Source organism: Anas platyrhynchos, chromosome 5, assembly GCF_047663525.1.
Source record: "Anas platyrhynchos isolate ZD024472 breed Pekin duck chromosome 5, IASCAAS_PekinDuck_T2T, whole genome shotgun sequence".
Classification (NCBI taxonomy): Eukaryota; Metazoa; Chordata; class Aves; order Anseriformes; family Anatidae; genus Anas; species Anas platyrhynchos.
Window position 1 is genome coordinate 29959106 of NC_092591.1, and position 19779 is coordinate 29978884.

At 70.5% G+C, this 19779-nt stretch overlaps 5 protein-coding genes and 3 non-coding genes across 10 annotated transcripts; 5 read left to right on the top strand and 3 right to left on the bottom strand.

Annotated features, from left to right (window-relative positions):
• Positions 1-86: 86 nt before the first annotated feature.
• GPR152 (G protein-coupled receptor 152) lies at positions 87-1773 on the bottom strand. Its single transcript, XM_038180051.2, has 2 exons — positions 1644-1773; positions 87-1283 (listed from the first exon to the last, which is right to left on the bottom strand). The coding sequence occupies exon 2, from the start codon at positions 1245-1247 to the stop codon at positions 105-107; it is 1143 nt and encodes a 380-aa protein (XP_038035979.2). The 5' UTR covers positions 1248-1283; positions 1644-1773; the 3' UTR covers positions 87-104.
• CABP4 (calcium binding protein 4) lies at positions 1271-4552 on the top strand. Its single transcript, XM_038180053.2, has 6 exons — positions 1271-2912; positions 3406-3436; positions 3566-3709; positions 3802-3911; positions 4076-4223; positions 4319-4552. The coding sequence occupies exons 1-6, from the start codon at positions 2664-2666 to the stop codon at positions 4345-4347; spliced, it is 711 nt and encodes a 236-aa protein (XP_038035981.1). The 5' UTR covers positions 1271-2663; the 3' UTR covers positions 4348-4552.
• A 287-nt stretch (positions 4553-4839) lies between these two features.
• On the top strand, positions 4840-4912 carry TRNAV-UAC (transfer RNA valine (anticodon UAC)). Its single transcript has one exon. It is a non-coding gene; the product is annotated as a tRNA-Val (tRNA).
• A 268-nt stretch (positions 4913-5180) lies between these two features.
• Positions 5181-5263, top strand: TRNAL-UAA (transfer RNA leucine (anticodon UAA)). The gene has a single exon. It is a non-coding gene; the product is annotated as a tRNA-Leu (tRNA).
• Positions 5264-5668: 405 nt separating this feature from the next.
• Positions 5669-5741, top strand: TRNAK-UUU (transfer RNA lysine (anticodon UUU)). Its single transcript has one exon. It is a non-coding gene; the product is annotated as a tRNA-Lys (tRNA).
• A 165-nt stretch (positions 5742-5906) lies between these two features.
• On the bottom strand, positions 5907-10586 carry OSBP (oxysterol binding protein). The gene is made up of 14 exons (XM_038179535.2): positions 10255-10586; positions 9814-10022; positions 9487-9734; positions 9209-9407; positions 8785-8887; positions 8657-8711; positions 8433-8564; positions 8106-8351; positions 7914-8034; positions 7715-7818; positions 7519-7614; positions 7236-7417; positions 6944-7164; positions 5907-6872 (listed from the first exon to the last, which is right to left on the bottom strand). Exons 1-14 carry the CDS (start codon positions 10569-10571, stop codon positions 6730-6732), a joined length of 2376 nt encoding a protein of 791 aa, XP_038035463.1. The 5' UTR covers positions 10572-10586; the 3' UTR covers positions 5907-6729.
• On the top strand, positions 10123-19745 carry STX3 (syntaxin 3). Of its 3 annotated transcripts, none has more exons than XM_072038636.1 (11): positions 10123-10199; positions 17461-17541; positions 17617-17716; positions 17820-17894; positions 17983-18050; positions 18312-18420; positions 18540-18613; positions 18698-18832; positions 19038-19148; positions 19264-19364; positions 19453-19745. In XM_072038636.1, exons 2-10 carry the CDS (start codon positions 17521-17523, stop codon positions 19339-19341), a joined length of 771 nt encoding a protein of 256 aa, XP_071894737.1. In that variant the 5' UTR covers positions 10123-10199; positions 17461-17520; the 3' UTR covers positions 19342-19364; positions 19453-19745. The 3 variants fall into 3 exon arrangements, with proteins under 3 accessions (XP_071894737.1, XP_027314268.1, XP_071894736.1); XM_027458467.3 differs by lacking the exon at positions 10123-10199 and adding an exon at positions 15986-16826 and having other exon boundaries at positions 19450-19745; XM_072038635.1 differs by lacking the exon at positions 10123-10199 and adding an exon at positions 15986-16826.
• PATL1 (PAT1 homolog 1, processing body mRNA decay factor) lies at positions 11014-15867 on the bottom strand. The gene is made up of 17 exons (XM_027458465.3): positions 15713-15867; positions 15449-15560; positions 15061-15350; positions 14576-14770; positions 14392-14493; positions 14197-14286; positions 13886-14100; positions 13722-13811; positions 13368-13551; positions 13043-13166; positions 12854-12951; positions 12710-12769; positions 12475-12623; positions 12113-12272; positions 11806-11961; positions 11618-11709; positions 11014-11526 (listed from the first exon to the last, which is right to left on the bottom strand). Exons 1-17 carry the CDS (start codon positions 15725-15727, stop codon positions 11373-11375), a joined length of 2286 nt encoding a protein of 761 aa, XP_027314266.2. The 5' UTR covers positions 15728-15867; the 3' UTR covers positions 11014-11372.
• Positions 19746-19779: the final 34 nt, after the last annotated feature.

A 19779-nucleotide genomic window follows, 5' to 3' on the forward strand; every position in this document is an offset into this window, starting at 1 on the left:
CGCACTGCGGCACCGGGAGGCGGGGGAGGGGAGCGGGGGGGCGGGGCCAACCGGGAAAGGGGCGGGGCTACGGGGAGGGGGGCGGGGTCACCGAGGGGGCGGGGTCACGGCGGGGGCAGGGCGGCGGGGGCACCGGGGGGCACCGGGATGGGGTCACCGGGGGGCACCCGGGCGGTGGTGTCCGGTGGCACCGGGGTGGTGGCGTCCAGTGGCACCGGGGCACCGGTGCCCAACTGCATCGGGGTGGTGGCACCCGGTGGCACCGGGAGCGGGGCGGGGGGCGGCGCGGGGGTCACGCTGCCCGGTGGCGGCGGGGTGTCGGGGCCGGTGTCCCCGCGGGTGACGCAGCGGTGGCAGGCGCGGGTGGCCAGCAGCAGGTAGAGGCAGGGGTTGAGGCAGCTGCCCACGTTGAAGGCCAGCGCCACGAAGTAGGCGAGGCTGGCGAAGCGCCGGGGGAACGCGTGGCTCAGCAGCTGGGCCAGCTGGAAGGGCAGGTGGATGGCCAGGTAGCCGCTCAGCGTGGCGGCCACCAGGCGCTGGAAGCGGGCCGGCAGCCCCCCGGCGCCACGCTGCCGCCGCCTGCGCGCCGCCGCCACGGCCAGCGCGGCCCCGTTGCACAGCAGCAGGACGCCCACGGGCAGCAGCAGCCCCTCCAGGACCACCTCCAGCCAGCCCAGCAGCTGCTGCCAGCGGCCCCGCTCCCGCCGGCACACCACCAGCCCCGGCATCACCTCCGAGGCTTGTGCCAGGGCGGTGCCGGGCGCGCTGCAGCAGCCGGCCAGCAGCCAGGCGGCCGCGCACAGCCCCGCCGGCCAACGTGCCGGGCGGCGGCAGCGGTACCAGAGCGGGGCCAGCAGCAGCAGGCAGCGGTCCAGGCTGATGGCGGCCAGCAGGAACAGCCCGCCGTAGTAGGCCAGGTCGAGGAGGAAGCGGTGCAGGCGGCACAGCGGCGTGCCCAGCGGCCAGCGGTGGCCGTGCGCCGCCGTCCAGATCTGCAGGGTGGAGTTGGCGAGGAAGAGGAAGTCGGAGGCGGCCACGCTGAAGATGAAGATGGCGAGGCCGCGGCAGCGCAGCCGCCAGCCCGTCAGCCAGAGGACGAAGGCGTTGGCGGGCAGCCCCAGCACCGCGCACACCAGCTGCAGCTGCCAGACCCACTGCAGGGCGCTCGGGGGCTGCGGGGACGAGGACGGTGACGGGGATGAGGACAGGGACGGGGACGGGGACGTCGTGGCGCTCTCCAGCTCCATCGGCTGAGCGCAGGGGGCGGCGGCTCCCAGGGCACCCTGTCCACAGCACACACTGCCATGTCACCGTCTGCCGTGGCAGCATCTGCAATTCTCCCCCCGTCACTGTACCCCCTCCCTTTGGATCCCCCCCATTTTTCCCTATCTCACCGTATCGCCCCCATTGCTCCCCACCCCGTTGCCCCCTCCATGTCACCCCGTCCTCGTGCCCCTCACCTTTGTGCCCCCCAGGTGCCCACCACCCTCACCTCCCCTGCCTGGGTCCTCCACCCACCATCCCCCGGCCGTGCCCCAGTCCACTCCACAACATCACCTCAATGCTCTTGTGCTGCCCTGCACCCCACGAGTCCCTCGGGCACCAGACAAGCCCCCCAGGCCAGTAAATAGTGTAGGACCTACCGTAACAGCAGCGCGAGCACAGGTTCGAGCAGTGGACGTTGAAGGTCTCCTGGGCTGCAGGGTGCCCTATATGTAGGTCTGGCTGGGATGGGCAGCGATCAAGGAGCTCCACCCACCCTATATGCTCCCCCCCCCGGCAATGACCCCCCCCCCCAAAAACCTCAGTTTCCCCCTGTGAGGGACAGGGAGCTGCTGCCAGACAGGACGGAAGCGGCCGCAGTATCGCTGCTGAGGATGGTTTCCCCATGGCCCCCCTGGGGTCACCCGGTCCCCGTGGGCTGGTTCCAGCAGGAGCCCCCCACCCCACAGCCACCCGGTGCCAGGCAGGGGGGCTTGGGGCACGTGGAAGCCCCAGGGCTGGGTTGGTGGCCACGCTGGCTGTTGCGTGCCAGGGCCGGTGGCACGGCATCCCCGTGATGGCATCTCCCTGCCGGGCGCTGGCTTCCTGCCACCCGCCAGCAGCTGCTGAGTCGGGGCGATGCTATCGGGGGGCCAGGGGGAGCGGGGCCCCACACGCACCGTGGCACCGCTCCTCGCCGCAGCCTCAGCCAACAGGGGGGGATGCCTGGGGGGCTGGAGGGCACAGGGATGTGGGGACGCCGTGGGGATGTCGTGGGGGCTTCGTGGAGATGGGACGTGCGCATGGACACATCCCCGTGCTGCAGGTGGGGATGGGGACTGGCGTGTGCCCATGCTGGGGGCCGAGGAGGCGTCAGCGTTGGGTTAAGACAAGCACAGGGACACTGGAGGTGGCCGAGGGACATGGGTGCTGGGGACACCGCCGCTGTGCTGGGGACCGGGGTGGTGGCCGGGGGTGCCATGGCCTCGTGGCCGTGCCCTGGCACGAGGACATGGTGGGATGGCTCGTTTCCTGGCGCCGTAATCGCCGCTAATTGGCTTTGCCCTCCCCGGGGCGGGGGGTGTGGGGCAGGTAAGAGGATTTCCCTGCCTCCTTCTTAAGGGCTGGCCGCCCCCCAGCCCTGCTTCCCGCCGCCTGCCTCCACTCCAGCCCCCGGCCCCATGCCACGCACGCGGGGGGACAAGGGGGCCCCCAAGGACGCCGAGGCCCCAGGCAAGGGGAAGGGGGAGCAGGGGGGCGAGAGCTCCCCGAAGCCCCCCGAGGAGGGCGGCTCCCCCGGCAGCGGCAGCCCCGGGGCTGAGTCCCGGCACGGCGGGCACGGGAGGAAGAACAGCAAGAAGGGGGCCGGGGACCCGCACGCCGCCGCCACCAAGGCTTACTCGCCCTTCCTCAACACCGTCTTCGGCAAGGTGCGGGCAGGGGCCGGGGGGCGGTGGGTGGAGGGGCAGGGGGGAGGTTTGGGGATGCTGGGGATGGGCCACGGGGCAGGCCTGGGGGCTCTTTCTCCTCCCTCCCTATATGGAACCCAACGGGGGCACCGTGGGGTGGGGGTCCTGGGGAGGGTGAGCGGCAGGGCTGGGCACCGTGGGGCTCAGGGACCCGCAGCCATGGTGCTACCCCAGGGACAGCCCGGAGCAGGGCAGCCCCCGGCCTCTGAGAACCCCGTTAGGGACTGGGGCCGAGGGTCCCAGGTGGGTGTAGGGGAAGGGGACAGCAGGGGCACCTGGGGAGGGGGGCAGGCAGGGCTTTGCCTCCAATCCGTCTAATCCCTCCTGCGGGAGTTAATTTTGGCCCGTGCTTAACGAAGGTGACACCGCGGTTTGCTGGGAGGGGCGGGGGCTGAGCTGGGTCTGATGCTGCTTCTCCCCCCCACACCCCCCTGCACCCCACACCCCGGTCCAGGAGCGGGAGCTGTCGCCGGAGGAGCTGGATGGTGAGTGGTGGGGTTGGGACATGGGGGGGACACTGGCATCGTCTGCCATGGGACATGGAACCACGGGGTGTGGTGCCACAGCTTCCACACCTGACGGGTCCCTGTGCCCGTGCGTGCCTGTGGGGGCAGAGCTGCTGGATGCCTTCAAGGAGTTTGACACCGACCAGGACGGCTTCATCAGCTACAAGGACCTGGGCGCCTGCATGCGCACGCTGGGGTACATGCCCACCGAGATGGAGCTGATCGAGATCTCGCAGCACATCAAGATGAGGAGTGAGCGCGGGGCCGGGGCTGGGGCAGCGGGACGCGGAGGTGCGCGCGGAGACGGGGCTGGGGCGCTGAGGCTGTCCCCGTCCCTGGCGCAGTGGGCGGCCGCGTGGACTTCGAGGACTTTGTGCAGATGATGGGGCCGAAGCTGCGGGAGGAGACGGCGCACATGGTGGGCGTCAGGGAGCTGAAGATTGCCTTCCGCGAGGTACGGCCACGGGGACACCGTGGGCATGGGGACACCATGGGCATCGATGGCCCTGGCACGCAGGGGACAATGACCACGGGCAGAGCAGGGGCTGGCCCCGGCCCAGGGTGTGTGGGGGGCTGTGGGGGGCTGCGGGGAGGGGACCCAACCTGTGGGCGCCGCAGTTCGACATGAACGGGGACGGGGAGATCAGCAGCGCGGAGATGCGCGAGGCAATCGCGGCGCTGCTGGGCGAGCAGCTGAAGGCACAGGAGGTGGACGAGATCCTGCAGGACGTGGACCTCAACGGGGACGGCCGTGTGGACTTCGATGGTGAGCCCTCCCCCCCCCCCCCCAAATGTCCCCACAGCCCGGGGGGTGGCGCAGGGCGGCCCCGTGCCCCTCTCGCCTCCTGTCTCACCCCGCAGAGTTCGTCATGATGCTGTCCTCCCGCTGAGGAAGCCTCCGGAGAGGAGGGGACCCGGGGCATCGACACCGCTCCTGCCCCCCCCCAGCACCTCCTGCTCCATCCCATCCCGAGTTATTGGGGTCCAGAGCGAGCAGTGGGAGCCGAGCCCACCTCTGGGAGCGGGGCGCCCACCAGGACCCCCTGGCAGCGTGGTGGGGGGGCTGTGGGCACCCAATAAAGCTCCTTGCTCAGATGGGGAGGATGGCACTGGTCATTGGGATGGGGGGATACGGGGTGGGGATGGAGTGGGGAGGGGTCCTCGCCCCCATGGCACCCGCTCACCGACCCCAACACACCCTGAGCTGCCCCAAACCTCACGTGTGGAGCAGCTGGGGGGGAGGCAAGGGATGGGGGGGTCTCAGGAGGGGGGACAGCGACCCCAAAAAGGGACAAGGAGGGGTCGGGGGGCCCTGCACGGAGCCAGCACCCTTCAGAGCCCCCCCAGCCCTGGGGGGGTGGCTCAGGGAGCCCCCCAGCAGCGGCTCTGTGGTGTAGCGGTGATCACGTCTGCTTTACACGCAGAAGGACCTGGGTTCGAGCCCCAGCGGAGCCACCCCACAAGGATTTTTTGTGCCTTTTCCCCCTCAGCCCCTTTTACTAAGGGGGGTGGGACATGGTGTCACCTCTGGGGGGGCGCGGGGAGCCCCCACAATGCGCCCCCATCCCCCTGGGGGGGGAAATGAGCGGCCGGCTCTGCTGGGGCTCAAACCCAGCCCTCCGATCACCGCTACCCACACGGCACGGGGCCGGCTGGGGGAGCCCCCCCAGACCCCCACCCGCAGGGACCTGGTCGAGAGCCCGGGGGGAGCAGCGGGGGCAGCACCAGGATGGCCGAGTGGTGAAGGCGTTGGACTTAAGATCCAATGGACGTGTGTCCGCGTGGGTTCGAACCCCACTTCTGGTACAGCTGTTTTGTTCCTGGAGGGGACCCCAAATCACCCCAGGAACCCCAAAAAGCTCGAGGGACCCCAAATTGCCCTAAACAACTGCAGACTGCCCCAGGGAACCCCAAACCCAGGGAACCCCAAACTGCCCTGGGGACCCAAAATTACCTCTAGGAACCCCGAACTGCCCTAGGTGACCCCAAATTTCCCCCAAGGTGACTCCAAAGTGCCCTAAGAACCCTAAATTGCTCCAAGGGCCCCCAAACTGCCCTGCTCCTGGGATCCTTGGGGGGACTCCCGTTCCCAGAGACCCCCTGGAATATGGGGTGAATGGCTGGAGAATGCAAGCAGCCCCTTGGGGCAGGTGAGGAGGAGGAGGGTGGGAGATGTTGTGGCCCCCCACGACCCCCCCTCCCCCAGGAGCTGCCCGGGTAGCTCAGTCGGTAGAGCATCAGACTTTTAATCTGAGGGCCCAGGGTTCAAGTCCCTGCTCGGGCGATACCTCCCTCTTTTGGGGCTGGGGTCTCTGTGCCCCATCCCACCTCTCCCCAGCACTTGCAGCTCCCCCAGGGCACCCCCAGCAGCATGGGGCTGTGGGGTAGGGGCTGTGCAGGGTCCCGGGGATACCCCCCAACCCCAAAAACACAGCAGACGCAGCCAGGCTGGGGCATTCACAGATTTTAATTTAGTTGTTTTCCTGGAGAGGGGGGAAAGAGAGGAGGAAAAAAAAAAAAAAAAAGGCATCATACACCCCCCGCTCTCTCCGCTGCATGGAGTGCCGCTGCTCGCCCCCCCAAGCCCCCAGTGGGGGGGCAGCTCAGCTCCTACAGACCCCTGCGCCGCCCCCCGCGTCACCCCCATCACATCTCTGGGCCGCTGTAGTGTGGAGTGTGGGGGGCAGAAGCCGGGCCCCTCGCCCCGAGAGGAAGGCACGGCGAGGGGGGCACACCCCAGGGTACGAGCAAGGAGGGGGGGGGAACCGGGGCCCCCGCTGGGTCTCTACATGGATATAACGTACACCTAGAGAACAGGCTGCGGGCACGGCGGGGGGGCCCGTGTGGGGTGAGTGAGGCCGGACTCCCGCCCCCAAGAGCACCCAACTGCCTGGGGGCAAAGGGGAGATGAAAAACGAGGGGAGGGGGAGAAGAGACCAAGGCCAGCCTCGGGCTCACCCCGCGGTGCCCGCCCCAGGGGGGCCGTGTCCCCATCCATCCCCGGGAGCCACCTGGGGCGCCGCCGCTCCTGCGCCGGGGGTCCAGGGATGAGCGCACGCGTAGGGGGGTGACGGGGGAGCCCCCGGGGCTGGGGGGGGGCCGGGCTGGCTCCCGCTCCCCAGCACCAAGGTCAGTGTGGATGGGCTAAGGCAACCCCGGCAGGTGAGCGCGGCCGGCGCTCGCAGCGGGCGCTGAGACGGACGGACGGACGGACAGACGGCGCTCCCCCCGGGCAGCCCCGCAGGCCTCGGCCCCGCTGCTCCTCCCAGCCCTCAGAAAATGTCCGGGCACTGGGTCCAGTCCTGCTTCTCTTTGCTCTCCCAGTAGCCGCCCCTGTAGACGTGTGCCAGCTCCTGGGTGACCGGGTCCTTCTTGCGCTCGAACCACAGCGGCTTGTAGGGGTCGTAGGGGGTGCCTGGGGGCACGGAGAGAGGGTGAGCACTGTGAGGATGGGGGGCTCGGGGGCTCCCCCCGCCCGCTCCTTACCGTCCTCGGTGGCCCTGGCGGCCTCGGCCTCGCGCCTCTTGCGGGAGAGGCGCTGCTTCTCCTCCAGCCGCTGCTTCTCGGCGTTGGCCTCGTCCCAGCGGCCGTTCTCCATCAGGCGCTGGTCGGGGCGCCGGCGGCTGTCGGTGGGCGCCGTGCCGCTCTCGGGGGCGTTGAGCGTCAGCGCCAGCTCCGAGAAGTAGTACATGTTCTCCGCGTATTTCCTGCGCCCGGAGAGAGGGAGGCTCAGTCCCGCTGCAGGGCCCCGAGCCCCCCACCCCAGCCCCGCACTCACGGCAGGGGGTTCCTCTTCCACAGCAGCACCCGGCTGTCCTCGGCCTCGTGCGCCCGCTGCCGCGCCTCTGCCCCGTTGTCCCCGCTGCCCAAGGCCACCTTGTAGCAGTCCATCTTCTCGTCCCAGGTGCCCAGCAGGAGGAAATGCACCTTCCCCGTGGGGTCCGTCACCTCCCCGGTGACCTGCCAGGACAGGGGACGCGTCCCACCCGGTGACCCCGGTGCCCCAGGCAGAGCGGTGCCACACTGGGACGTGCCACGTGCCTGCCCACCCCCTGCCCTACCTTCCTGGCCACATCCCGCGAGAAGTAGCTGTAAGGAACGAACTTGAGGTTGCACTTATCGCCCGTCTTGTGATTGACGATCTCAATTTCACCTGACTGGGGGGGAAACAGAATCGGGTTCAGCCTGGGACTCCTTTCCCCGCTGGCAGGGGAAACCGAGGCACCTCCAACACCTCCACGTGGGACTGGCACCCACCTGGTCTATCCAGAGCTTGCCCACGATGATGTTGTGCACGGTGGTGGTGACTTTTTTCCACGTGTAGTGGTTGCCAGAAGCATGGAAGACGCAGTGAATGGTGCCTGCGGAGGGAGAGCAGCGCTGGATCAGTGCCCTGGAGCCCAGCGATCTCCATTGGGGGACCAACAGCCCCCAGCCCGCCCAGCCGGACGCTCACCCAGAGGCATGATGGAAAGATATTTGCCCCGGAACTTGCTGGTGATCTTGATTTCCTGGCGCAGCGTCCAGCCGTGCTTGGAGTCGGCGTGGTGCGCGGCGGCCGGCGGGTGGTGGCTCACCTGGCGGGGACGGGAGGGTCAGCCCGGCCGCGCCGCCCCAGCGGGTGGCCCGCGGAGCTGGGCCGCGGTACCTGCTCGCAGAGGGAGCGGTAGCCGCTCTCCTCCAGGCGGTCCAGCTCGTACGTCTCCCCCAGGAGCGGGTTGAAGGGCTTGCTGGTGCGGAAGACGGTGGTGGAGTAGGAGGAGACGGTGAAGGCAGCCACGTAGCACAGCTGCTCCAGAGAGCTCTCGCACTTGGCCGCCCGGTCCAGCAGCTCGTGGTACTCCAGGTCCTCGGTCAGGCGCTGCAGCATGGACAGGGGCTCGTTGAAGTTCACCTGGAGGAGAGCGAGAGGTGAGGGGGGGGGCCCAGGGCGCACGGCAGTCACCCCCCAGATCCCGCCCGCGTCCCCGCTCACTGGCATGGGGATCTTGGACAGCTCCTTCCCGATGCAGTTCTTCATGATGCTCCAGAGGTTGAGGCTGTAGTTGGGCTTGTAGGGGATGCGGGTTCTCTTCTCCTTCTTAGTGTCTTCTACCTGGTGCTTGTACTGCCGGGGGGGGGGGGCAGCAATGTCACAAAGCCGCTGCGACCCCCCTGGCCCATCCCCATCCCGCAGCCACCCCAAAGCAGCCGCCCTACCTGCTCCTCCAGGCTGATGTCACTGCTGGTGCCGCTGATGTTGCTGCCGGTGCGCCTAGGGGGGAGCAGAGGCAGCGTTAGGGTTGGGCTTGCCCCTGCCCCCCCCAGCAGGACCCCCTGGCACTCACTTGTGGCCCATGGTCTCCAGCGCAGCGATGTTCTCCGGGGCATCGAAGAACTCGTTCTCTTCGTCCTCGTCACTCAGGTCTCCTTTCGCAGGGCAGCAGGGATCTGGGTGAGGGGATGGAGGTGGGCTGTGTGCCTGGGCTCACCCTGGTGCAGCAGGGGACAGGGGGCACCACAAGATCCCTGCTACTGCTGGGCTTGGTGAGATATGGGAACAAGCACCTGGCCGCAGGGCCCCTTGGCCGTATGGTGGACACCAAACAAGCCTACTGCTTATGGACAGCGATGTCAGGCTCGGGGATGGGCTGACAGCACTGCATTATGCAGAACACACTGCTCTTGGCTTCCCCTCCCCTCCTGCCCCACAACGCCTCGCTCCAAAACAAGACAGCCAGCCCCAAAACAAGACGCGGACACTCGGGGTACCTTTGGCAGAGCCACCAGACCCAGCAGTGCCGGCAGGCAGCACGGTGGCACCGCGGAAAGCCCTCTCCAGGTGGTTGTGCTGTTTGGCCAGCTGCTCCAGCGTCTCCTCCAGGCGGATGCGCTGGTCCCGCTCGTGCTGCAGCGACTTCTGCCACTTCTTGCTGTGGGTCTGGGCCAGCATCAGAAAGTCCCGGCAGGCCTGCGGGCAGCGCCCGGTCAGTGCGGCAGGGGGGAGAGGAGCAGGGCTGTCCCCCCCGCGCCCCCGGCAGCAGACTCACGTTGATCATGGCGTTGGAGGTGATGCGGAAGAGCGTGGCGCGCTCGTTCACCTGCTTGATCTTCTCGGTGCTCTCGGCGGGCAGCCGGAGGGTCTCCAGCTCGCTGAGGGAGCGCTGCAGGGCCGTGCCGTGCTTGGCGATCAGGTCGTTGCAGGTGCTCAGGTCCTCCACCTTGCTCGACAGGGTGCGCAGCGTGCTCTGCAGCTCCGTCTTGTCCGTCTGCGACACGGACTCATCGCCGGAGTCGTCTGCCGGCGGGACGGGCTGTTAGAGCGGGGCGGGCAGCACCAGTGCCGGGGGTTAGGGGGGGAGCGAGGGCGCCGGTACCTGACTCCTCCAGCATCTTGACGGCCTTGGCCTTGGCCAGCTCCAGCGCCGTGACCCAGCGCTGCCGCTCCACCTCGGAGCTGGCCTTCAGGTGGTAGGTCTGCGCGCCGCCGTTGGAGATGACGAAGTTGCACGAGTCCTCCACCGTGATGTTGGCCGTGGCCAGGTTGATGGTGCCGCGGCACGTGTGCCGCATCTCCGCCTTGGAGCTGCGCGGGGAGCAGCCGGGAGCCGTTAACGGGGCCGGGCCCAGAACCCCGGGGAGGCCCCGCCACGTCACCGGGCGGCGGGGGAGGGGAGGGGCGGGGAGGGGGGGGGACACGGGGCAGCTCCCGGAGCCGGGAGCCAAGATCCGAGATCCGCGGGCGCGGCGGGGCCAGGCCAAGGTCAGCGGGAGCGGGGCGGGGCGGGGCGGGGGGGGGTCCCGGTGCCGGGCCGTACCGGTAGTAGCTGAGCAGCCCGTTGCTGAGCACGAACCAGCGGCGCTGGTAGCCCTTGATGTAGTTGGTCCACTTGAACAGCCAGCCCTCCCGCGCCGAGCCGCCCACACCGGACCCGCCGCCGCCACCGCTCCCCGCCGCCGCCGCCGCTCCCGGGGCCGCGCCGCTCCCCGAGCCGCCGCCTCCGCCGCCGCCTCCGCCCGCCGCCGGTGAGGGCAGCGCCGGGGCCGCGCCGGGCGCCGCGGGCAGCGCCATGGGGCCGGGCAGCGCCGCCGCCGCCGCGCCGGGGCCCGCGCCCGCCGCGCGCAGCTCCGCCATGGCCGCCGCCGCCGCCCCGCCGCGCCCCGCCCGCCGCGCCGCCGTCACGCGCCCCGCCCCCCGCCGCTCATTGGCCGCCGCCGCCCGCCCCGCGCTCCTCATTGGCCGGCGCGAGGCTCCGCGCCCGCCCCTCTTCGCGCCGCGCGGGGATTGGACGCGCCGCGCGCACGTCTCCGCCGCGGGCCAATGAGGAGAGGGGAAGGCGGGGGGGTGACGTCAGCGCGCGCGCCGATTGGACGCGGCGGCCCCGCCCCGGGACGCGACCCCGAAGCGACCGGGACCGGGACCGGGACCGGGACCGGGACCGGGACCGGGACCGGGACCGGGACCGGGACCGGGACCGGGACCGGGACCGGGACCGGGACCGGGACCGGGACCGGGACCGGGACCGGGACCGGGACCGGGACCGGGACCGGGACCGGGACCGGGACCGGGACGCAGCGGCAGTACACAAGGCTCTTTATTTACATCCTTATAAAAATGGAAAGTTACAAACGGTGCCGGGGCGCAAACGGCAGAGCCCCGGCCCCGGCGGCGGGCACCGGGGGGGGGGCGCGGCCGCGGGGCCCCGGCTGTGCAAATGCTCCGCGTGCCGGTACGAGCCCCGCGCGCGCACCGGGGGGAGGAGGGGGTGGCGGGGAAGACGAGGCGAGTGTGCAAAGAGGCGCGGGGGCGGCTCCCGGGGCCGGGCTCCCCAGCCGCACCGGGGGCAGGGGGAGCCGCCCGGCCGCCCCGGTGCCGAGGAGCCGCGGGGAGCCCCGGTGCCGGTGCCGGTGCCCCCCGGGGGTGCCGCCGGTCAGCTCACTGCAGCTTTGTCTCCAGCAGGTTGAGCTTCTGCTGGTCGACGTAGCGAGAGAAGAGGGAGAGCAGGTTGGAGGGGGGGGACACCGGCTTGGCCAGGGCGGCCGCCGGGATCCGCAGCAGCTCCCGGCTCGCCAGCAGCATCAGCTCCGTCCTGCGGGGACACGGGGACACGGCTGAGCGCACGGGGAGGGCACGGCCGGGCCTCGGCACCGGGGAGCCCCCCGTTCCCTCCCGGTGCTCACCACTGGTTGTCCTGCATCAGCTCCGTGCTGGTGTCCGAGCTCTGCAGCTCCTCCCCGCGGCTCAGCACCAGGTAGAGCAGGGACAGGCCGAACTGTGGGGAGAGCAGCGGGCGTCAGGGGGGCCCGGAGGGATTTTTTTGGGGGGGCTGCACAGCGCAGGGCAGCCCCAGGGGGGCAGGGAGCCGCACCTTGTTTTGCAGCACAGCAGCGAGGTGCAGGTTGGTGGGCGCGGGCGCGGTGGCGCTCTGAGGTAGGTTGGTGAGCTGCTGCACAAGGCTGGTGACCGTCCCCAGCGGGAGGTGGTACAGGACGTGCGAGAAGGGCCTCAGCAGGCAGGGCAGCACCTGCGGGGAGCGGCAGAGAGGTCAGACGCCCCTCTGGCCCCACATCCTCCCCCTGCGTGCTGACAGCCTCCCCCCGTATCCCCCAAACCACACAGGCTTTAATTCAGGCTCCTGGTTTCCCTCGTTAAGCCTCCCGCCCCGGCACGGTCACCTCGTCCTGAGCGTCCTTCTTGATGAGGAAGGGCAGGTTCCTGGCCGTCGCCATGAGGACGTCGGCCGCCTGCTCGGGGGACAGGAAGGGGAGGATGCGTGCCACCAGGCGCTTTCCTTTCCGGATGCACATGATCTGCATGAAGTGGTCATCGCTCGGCCTGCCGCGCAGGGGAGGAAGGAGCTGACTCAGTGGGGTGCCAGAGCGCTCCCAGGGGGTTCCCAGAGGCACCCCGACACCACAGGAAATAAAAACAGGGACGGGGAGGGCAGTGACACCCCCGCGTCCATCCTGCCTGCGTGATTAGAAGCAGCACCAGCTGCTGCGAGCGCCCACGGGCCGCAGCCTCTCTGTTTGCTCACCTCTCCTGCCCGGCCGCCTTGCCCCTCAGATTGTCATACATGTCGCAGATCTTCTGCTTCCTCTCGCCCATCAGGGCCGGCCGCTCGCCTTCCAGGCTCAGGAGGTAGCGTCGCTCGTAGTCCTCCACGTCCAGGAGGAGGCTGTAGGTCTGCGGGAGAGACAGCAATCGACGGGGGGCAGGGACCGAAGGAAGCAGCCCCATGGGAGGGGCGGGACGCAGGACGCGCTGCTCACCTTCTCGATGGTGACGAGCGTCTGGCGCCGCTTGTCCCGGACCTGCTTCTCCTTCGTCTCCTGCCGGGAGGGACGGGGAACGGGTCAGCGTGCGGCAGCTCCCCCCGCGGGGGGCCTGACCCCGCAGCAGGGCGCAGGACTCACGTCATCCTCGCCGCGGGAGGTCACCACCGCGTCGATCATCTTCCGCGGGTTGTTCACGCTGGACACCGTCAGCTTCCCGAGCGAGCCCTCGAACTGCACTGCAGGGGCAGGAGGGGGTTGGGGGGGGAGATCAGCACGCTGCTCGCCCGCCCCACAGAGCCAGGGGGGCCTCGGGAAAGGGGCGCTGACCTGGTTTGTAGGCGTGCTCCAGCTTGGCCACCTGAGGGGTGATGAGTTTGGTGCGCTCCTTCTTGGGGCCGTCCCCGTGGACTTCCTCAGCCGCTGCCAATTTTTCCAGCTTCTGGAAGTAGTTCTGAGAAGGGGGGAGAGAGGAGAGGTTGGGACCCCAAAAACACAGCGGGCAGGGAGTCCCCAGCCTGTGCTCCATCCTCCTCCCAGGACGTGAGGAGATGCTCCCATCCCCCTCGAGGAGCTCACGGTCACTCCTCAGCCCCCATTTTCCGCAAGGTTAGGATGATTCCTGCGCCCTCCCCGCCGCTCGCCTCGCCCGTACCTGGTAGTAATAATCATCCAGGTAGGGGTCAGTGCTCTGCAGCTGCATCATCTGGATCTTGGACACCCAGTCCTTCTCCCGCTGCAGCATGAGGTTGGCGTAGGGGTCTTTGCGTGCCTGCTCCTGGTGGCTGCCCCGGTGGCCCCCTCGGTCCCCCACCGAGCCGTTGAGGCTGCGGTGCTGGCTGGCAGGAGGCAAGAAGGGCACCCGTGAGCACACAGGAGCTACAGGAAGGGACAGAGAGCGGTGCACAGGCTAGCCCCGGCAGCACGGGGCCCCCCGGAGCAGGGGGGATGCCCCCCCCGGTGCCGGGCAGCCCCTCTCCCCGCGCTCCTGCCCACCCCCGCTGCTCACTTTCGGTTCTGCTGCTGCCGCTGGTGCAGGAGCCGGCGGTGCTGGGGGTGCAGGTGGGTCGTGTCCGGCCGGAACATCTGCGGCTGGGGCCTGCGGGGAGCCCAGGGCTCGGGGTGAGCACGGGGCAGGCGCGTGGCCCCGGGGGAAAGGGGCACGGCGCCTACCTCAAGCCCTGCAGGTGGGACGCGGGGCCTGGAGGGGGCTGCGGCTGCGATGGGGGCGGCGGAGCTGGGGCAGCCCCGAAGAAGGCACGAAAGCCGCCGGCTGGAGACATCATCTGCCCCACTCTGCCCTGCAGCAGCTTGGGGTTGACGGAGGGCAGCGGGCTCCCGACAAGGCCTGAGACTCGGGCGAACTGGCTGGGAGACATCCGGCCGGCCTGGCGGGGAGGAGGGAGCGTTAATCAGCCCCAGGGGGGGAAGGAAAGGGCTGGTGGCCTCGGCCAGCACGGGGCTGGCTCCTGGCAGGGCAATACCTGGGCTCCTCCGAGCAGCTGCGCTCTCTGCAGGTGGCTGAGGACGGGAGAGACGCTGTGGGGGAACGGGTGGCCCAGCAGGGAGGAGTTCTGAGGGAAAAGAAGGGAGCGGGGCCGCCGGTCACAGCCCTGGCACGGCGAGGCAGCCGGGGTGCTCGGAACGGCGGCGGGGAGGAGCGAGGGGCGTCCTGGTACCGGTACGTTGCAGAGCTGGTTGGGGGACATCCTCTCGCCGTAGGGAGCGGGGTAGCGCTGCTGCATGCTGGCCCGGATGTGCACTGGCTTGGGGCACAGGATCTAGGAGCAGGGAGACGATGCGTTTCGGCTGCTGGCTCCTCACGCAGCAGCCCGCAGCCAGCACCGGGCCTCGGGGAGGTACCTGCTGGTTGAAACTGGGCACGGCCGCCTGCTTGGGAGGGGTGCCGATGGGGACCGCTCGCACCGGGGGGCTGCCGATGACGGGGGAGGACGAGCGGCGGGGCAGCGCCCGCTCAGAGGGGTCCCTCTCTTCCTCCCGAGCCTGCGGGGGTCTCTGGGGCAGGGCGTAGTCCAGCACGGACACCGACGGCATCTCCTGCGAGTGGAAAGGGAGGAAAAGCCCCAGAGATAAGAGTGCTGGGGAGCCTGTCCCAGTGCCCGACCACCCTCTGGGTGCAGAGCCTTTCCCTAACCCCCAGCCTGACCCTCCCCTGTCCCAGCTCCATGCCGTCCCCTCAGGTCCTGTCGCTGTCCCCAGAGAGCAGAGCTCAGCGCCTGCCCCTCCGCTCCCCTGTGAGCTGAGCAAACCAAGAGACCCCAGCCTCTCCCCAACCCTTCCCCGAGCACCCTCCAGCAGCTGGGAGGGCCTCCCCCCCCCCTCTGTACCTGAGCGAGCAGCGGCCCGCGGATGCGGCGCAGCACGGCGGGGCCGTCCCAGATGCCCGCGTTGAGCGGGGCGGGCTGCGTGCCGGGGGCCCTGGTGTGCACGGCCCGCATGATGGCCGGGTCCTCCAGCTCGCTGTCGATCACCAGCCGCGTCAGCCGCTCCGCCAGCGTGTCCTCGGGCTCGCCCAGCAGCTCGGCGTCCTCGCCGCCCGGCAGGGCTCGCTGCCCCGCGCCCCGCGGCTTCTCCTCCAGCTCCGCCAGCCGCTCGTGGGCCTCCTGCCAGTCGTCGTCTGCGGCGGGGGGACAGCGGGGAGGCGGTGAGCGGCTGGACGAGGGGGGGGTTGGGGACACACCGGGACGGGGGGCAGGGAGCGGGGGCAGCGCTCACCGACGGCGCCGGCCCCGAAGGTGTCATCGTTGAACTGGTCGATGTCCTCGTCCTCCTCGCCCAGCGCCTGGAAGCCGTCCTCCTCCTCGTCCAGCGGGCACTCGTCCGGGGACTGCGGCGGCGGCGGCAGGGCTCAGCGCCACGGCACCGGGACCCGCACCGGGACCCGCACCGGCACCGGGACCGGCCCCCAAACCACCCCCGGGCCCACCCCCGGGCCCAAACCCGGCCCCCCCGGGCCCGCCCCGCCCCCCCCCCGCTCACCGGGTACCGGAACATGGCGGCGGCGGAGGCGGCGGCGGCGCCCCCCGCCCGCAGGCTCCGCGCGGCCCGCTCCGGCCCCGCCGCGCATGCGCCGCTGCGGGCGCACGCGCATGACGTCACCGGGCGCGGGCGCCGTGAGCAGCCCCCCCCCCGCCGGGAAGCCTTAAAGGGGCCGCGCCCCCCCCTCCCTCCCCGTCGGGCTGCTCTTAAAGGGGCCGCCGCCGCTTTGCGCCCCGCTGTCCCGGCGCCCCCCCCGCCGTGCTGCCCTCGCGGCCGCCTTCTCCCCCCCGCCGCCGCGCCGTGCCCGGGGTGTCCCCGCCTCGCAGCACAGCCCCGGCCCCTGGGTGTGTCCCCTCGACGTGTCCCCATACACAGCCATGGCCCCATATCCTGGACGTGTCCCCCAGCCCTGTCCCCTCGACGTGTCCCTTACCCCCAGCCGTGTCCCCCACTGGTGTCACACCGACCTACCCCACACCATGTCCTAGTCCCTAGCCACATCCCCTCGACGTGTCCCCATACACAGCCATGGTCCCTTATCCTGGACGTGCCCCCCAGCCCTGTCCCCTCGACGTGTCCCTTACCCCAGCCCTGTCCCCCACTGGTGTCACCCCTGCCCACCAATGATCTCCCACTGTGTCCCCGGACCCAACCCTGTCCCCTCGACGTGTCCCCATACGCAGCTGTGGCCTCGTACCCTGGATGAGTCCCCTCAGGCACGTCCCCTGGACGTGTCACTGTCCCCTAGACGTGTCCCCATCCCCAGCCCTGCCCCCTAGACGTGTCCCATACACACAGCCCTGCCCCCTGGACGTGTCCCCTGTCCCCATCCGCGCCCCCCTGGACGTGTCCCCATCCCCAGCCGTGCCCCCCCCCCGTTGTGCTGCCGCCCCCCCCCTCGGTCCCGACGCCCTCGCTTCCCCCCCGCGTTCCCGCTCCACGTCGCGGGGCCACCCCCGGGCGCGGGTGGAGGCGGCTCCGCCTCGTCCCTGCCCCGGAGCGCCGCCGCCGTGCCCGTCAGCGGGGATTAGCGGGGCCGGGGGGCGGCGGGGCCGATGCGGGGCGGCGGCGGCCGGCGGGCACCATGAAGGACCGGCTGGAGCAGCTGCGGGCGGTGGGCGACCCGCGGGGACACGCGCCGGGGGGGACACGCGTGGGGAGCGGGGCGACACGCGTGGGGGGGGGACACGGGGGAGAGAGGGGGGCGTCCCCCGGACGGCGTGTGCTGCCCCCACGGTGGAGCACGGGGATAAAGGGGGGGATGAGTGGGGCTGAGCCCCCCGGTTCCCGAGGGGGTGCGGGGCACGAGTGGGGTCCCACGGCCACGCTGCGTGGCGGGGGTCTGGGGGCGCCGCCCCTCCCCACGGCGCGCTGCCCCCCCCCGTGGGGCCGGGATTTAGCGGGGATTACGGAGCCAGCGCCCAGGATCAGGGGCTGGGGAGGGCGCGGGGGGATTAGCGATATTTTTACCCCAGCGGGGACAGCGCCGGGTGGGGGGGTCGGGGGGGGGTGAAGGCCTCCTCGGGGAGCCCCCGGTGCTGTAGGGCCCCGTACCGGGGTGCCCCGGGACCCTGCCCTGTCCCCTCGCTGTGTACCCGTTAATCCCCCCGGCCCACACCGATGGCACCCGGACACCCCCCTTCCCCTCCCCTCCCCGCTCGGGGTCCCCCACGTCCCCTCCCCGCGTCCCCGACCAGCCTCGGGGTGTCCCCGGGGTGCCCTGAGCACCCCCCGGTGCCCCCCCCCAGAAGCAGGATGCAGAGGACGATGCCGACGAGCTGGAGATCGCCGTGGACAACACGGCCTTCATGGACGAGTTCTTCGCCGAGGTGCTGGAGGGGCTGGGGGGGGGAAGATCTGGGGGTGGGGAGGGGGCTGCCAACCTGACACCCCCCCAAAAAAAGATCGAGGAGACCCGGCAGAACATCGACAAGATCTCGGAGAACGTGGAGGAGGCCAAGAAGCTCTACAGCGTCATCCTCTCAGCACCCATCCCCGAGCAGAGTGAGTGGGGGGGCCCCATGCCAAAAAAAAAAAAAACAAACAGGGCCGGGGGGGCCCTCCCCGTGCCCTCCCCCAGGCGGCTCAGGCCCTGCTGTCCCCACAGAGACCAAAGACGAGCTGGAGCAGCTCACGGCCGACATCAAGAAGATGGCCAACAGCGTGCGCAACAAGCTGAAGAGTGAGTGGCCGCGTCCCCGGTACAGGGAGGGGTCCCCGGGGGGGCGCACGGTGCCCTGATGGATGTGGGGGGGTCTCGCTGCTGGCAGGCATGGAGAGGAACATCGAGCAGGACGAGGAGCGCTCCTCCGCCGACCTGCGCATACGCAAGTCCCAGGTGAGGCCCGGTGGCACCGTCCCTGTCCCCCGGGGGTGGGATGTCACCCCCTGGGCGCTGGGGACGTGCCTTGCCTGGGTGGCCCCGGATCCACGTCTCTGGTTCCTGGCCCCGCTGCTCGTGGGCGTCCCCAGCCTCGTGGCCCTGTCCGTGGTGCTGGTCCTTGCAGCTGGGACGTGGAGTGGGCAGGGTGTCCCCGTCCCAATGTCCCCATCCCGACGTCCCCATCGCAATGTCCCCACCCCGATGTCCCACCCGCAGCACTCGGTCCTGTCTCGGAAGTTCGTCGACGTGATGACCAAGTACAACGAGGCGCAGGTCGACTTCCGAGAGCGCAGCAAGGGCCGGATCCAGCGCCAGCTGGAGATCAGTGCGTGCCCCTTCCCCTACCTCCCCCCCCAAAAAAAAACGGGCAGGGCCTCTCCCACACGCCCCGCCCCCTTTTTTGGTGGCCCGGGCGCAGCCTGTGGTGGCCCTGACCCCGCGCAGCCGGCAAGAACACGACGGACGAGGAGCTGGAGGAGATGCTGGAGAGTGGGAACCCCGCCATCTTCACCTCGGGGGTGAGCCCGGGGGGACACGGGGGGGACGCAGGGGGGCTGGGCCTGTCCCCCCCCATTGACCCTGTCCCCAAAATTTCCCCGCAGATCGTGGACTCGCAGATCTCGAAGCAGGCGCTGAGCGAGATCGAGGGGCGGCACAAGGACATCGTGCGGCTGGAGAGCAGCATCAAGGAGCTGCACGACATGTTCGTCGACATCGCCATGCTGGTGGAGAACCAGGCACGGCACGGGGGGGCCGGGGGGGCACCGGGGACATGGGTGGGACGTGGGACAGGACGGGGACGGGCAGGGACCCCCGCGCGAGTCCCCGGGGAGGGGGCAGCACCCCTATTCCCCCCGGGAGCGCACCCCGTGCCCCCAGCCATGCGAGGAGCCGCGCTGTGCTTCCCCCCCTCCTTTTTTCTGCTGCCCCCCCGCCCCGCAGGGAGCCATGATCGACCGCATCGAGAACAACATGGACCAGTCCGTGGGCTTCGTGGAGCGCGCCGTGGCCGACACCAAGAAGGCCGTGAAGTACCAGAGCGAGGCCAGGAGGGTGAGACGGAGCGGCGGCCACGGCGCCCTCCTCCCCGCCTCGCTCCCGGACCCCCCTCCCGCCCCCTCGCCCCCCTCCCCGTGCCGCTCAGCCCCTTTTTCCCCCCCCCGTGCAGAAGAAGATCATGATCATGATCTGCTGCATCATCCTCGCCATCATCCTGGCCGCCAGCATCGGGAGCATCTTCGCCTGAGAGGCCCCGCACGCTGCCTGCAGGTGACAGGGGTGGTGGCAGCCCTCCCCGGGTGGGGACACAGTGCTGGGATGGGGGCAGCCACCTCCCCTGCTCCCTCCCCCCCAGCAGGTGGCTTCCCCCTCCTGCCCGGATGATCCTGCCCGCGGCTCCAGCCCTGGGACCCGCCTGCCAAGCCCCACGGACGCCGTCCCGCCGCAGCCCGGAGGAGTGCAGGTCGCCTGCCCTGCTCCCGCTCCCTCCCGCCGCAGGGCTCAGCCCCGCGCGGCGGCAGGAGGAGGCTGTGCTCTCCTCTCCTCTCGCTTGGAGCTCGCCCGCGGCCATCCCTCCGCGTCGCCACTCTTCAGACGTGCCGCACCCGCACCGGGCCCCTCCTTCTGAATAAAGGCATCGCCCACGCCCTGCCCCGGGGTGCTGTCTGGGGTCACACGTCAGCCA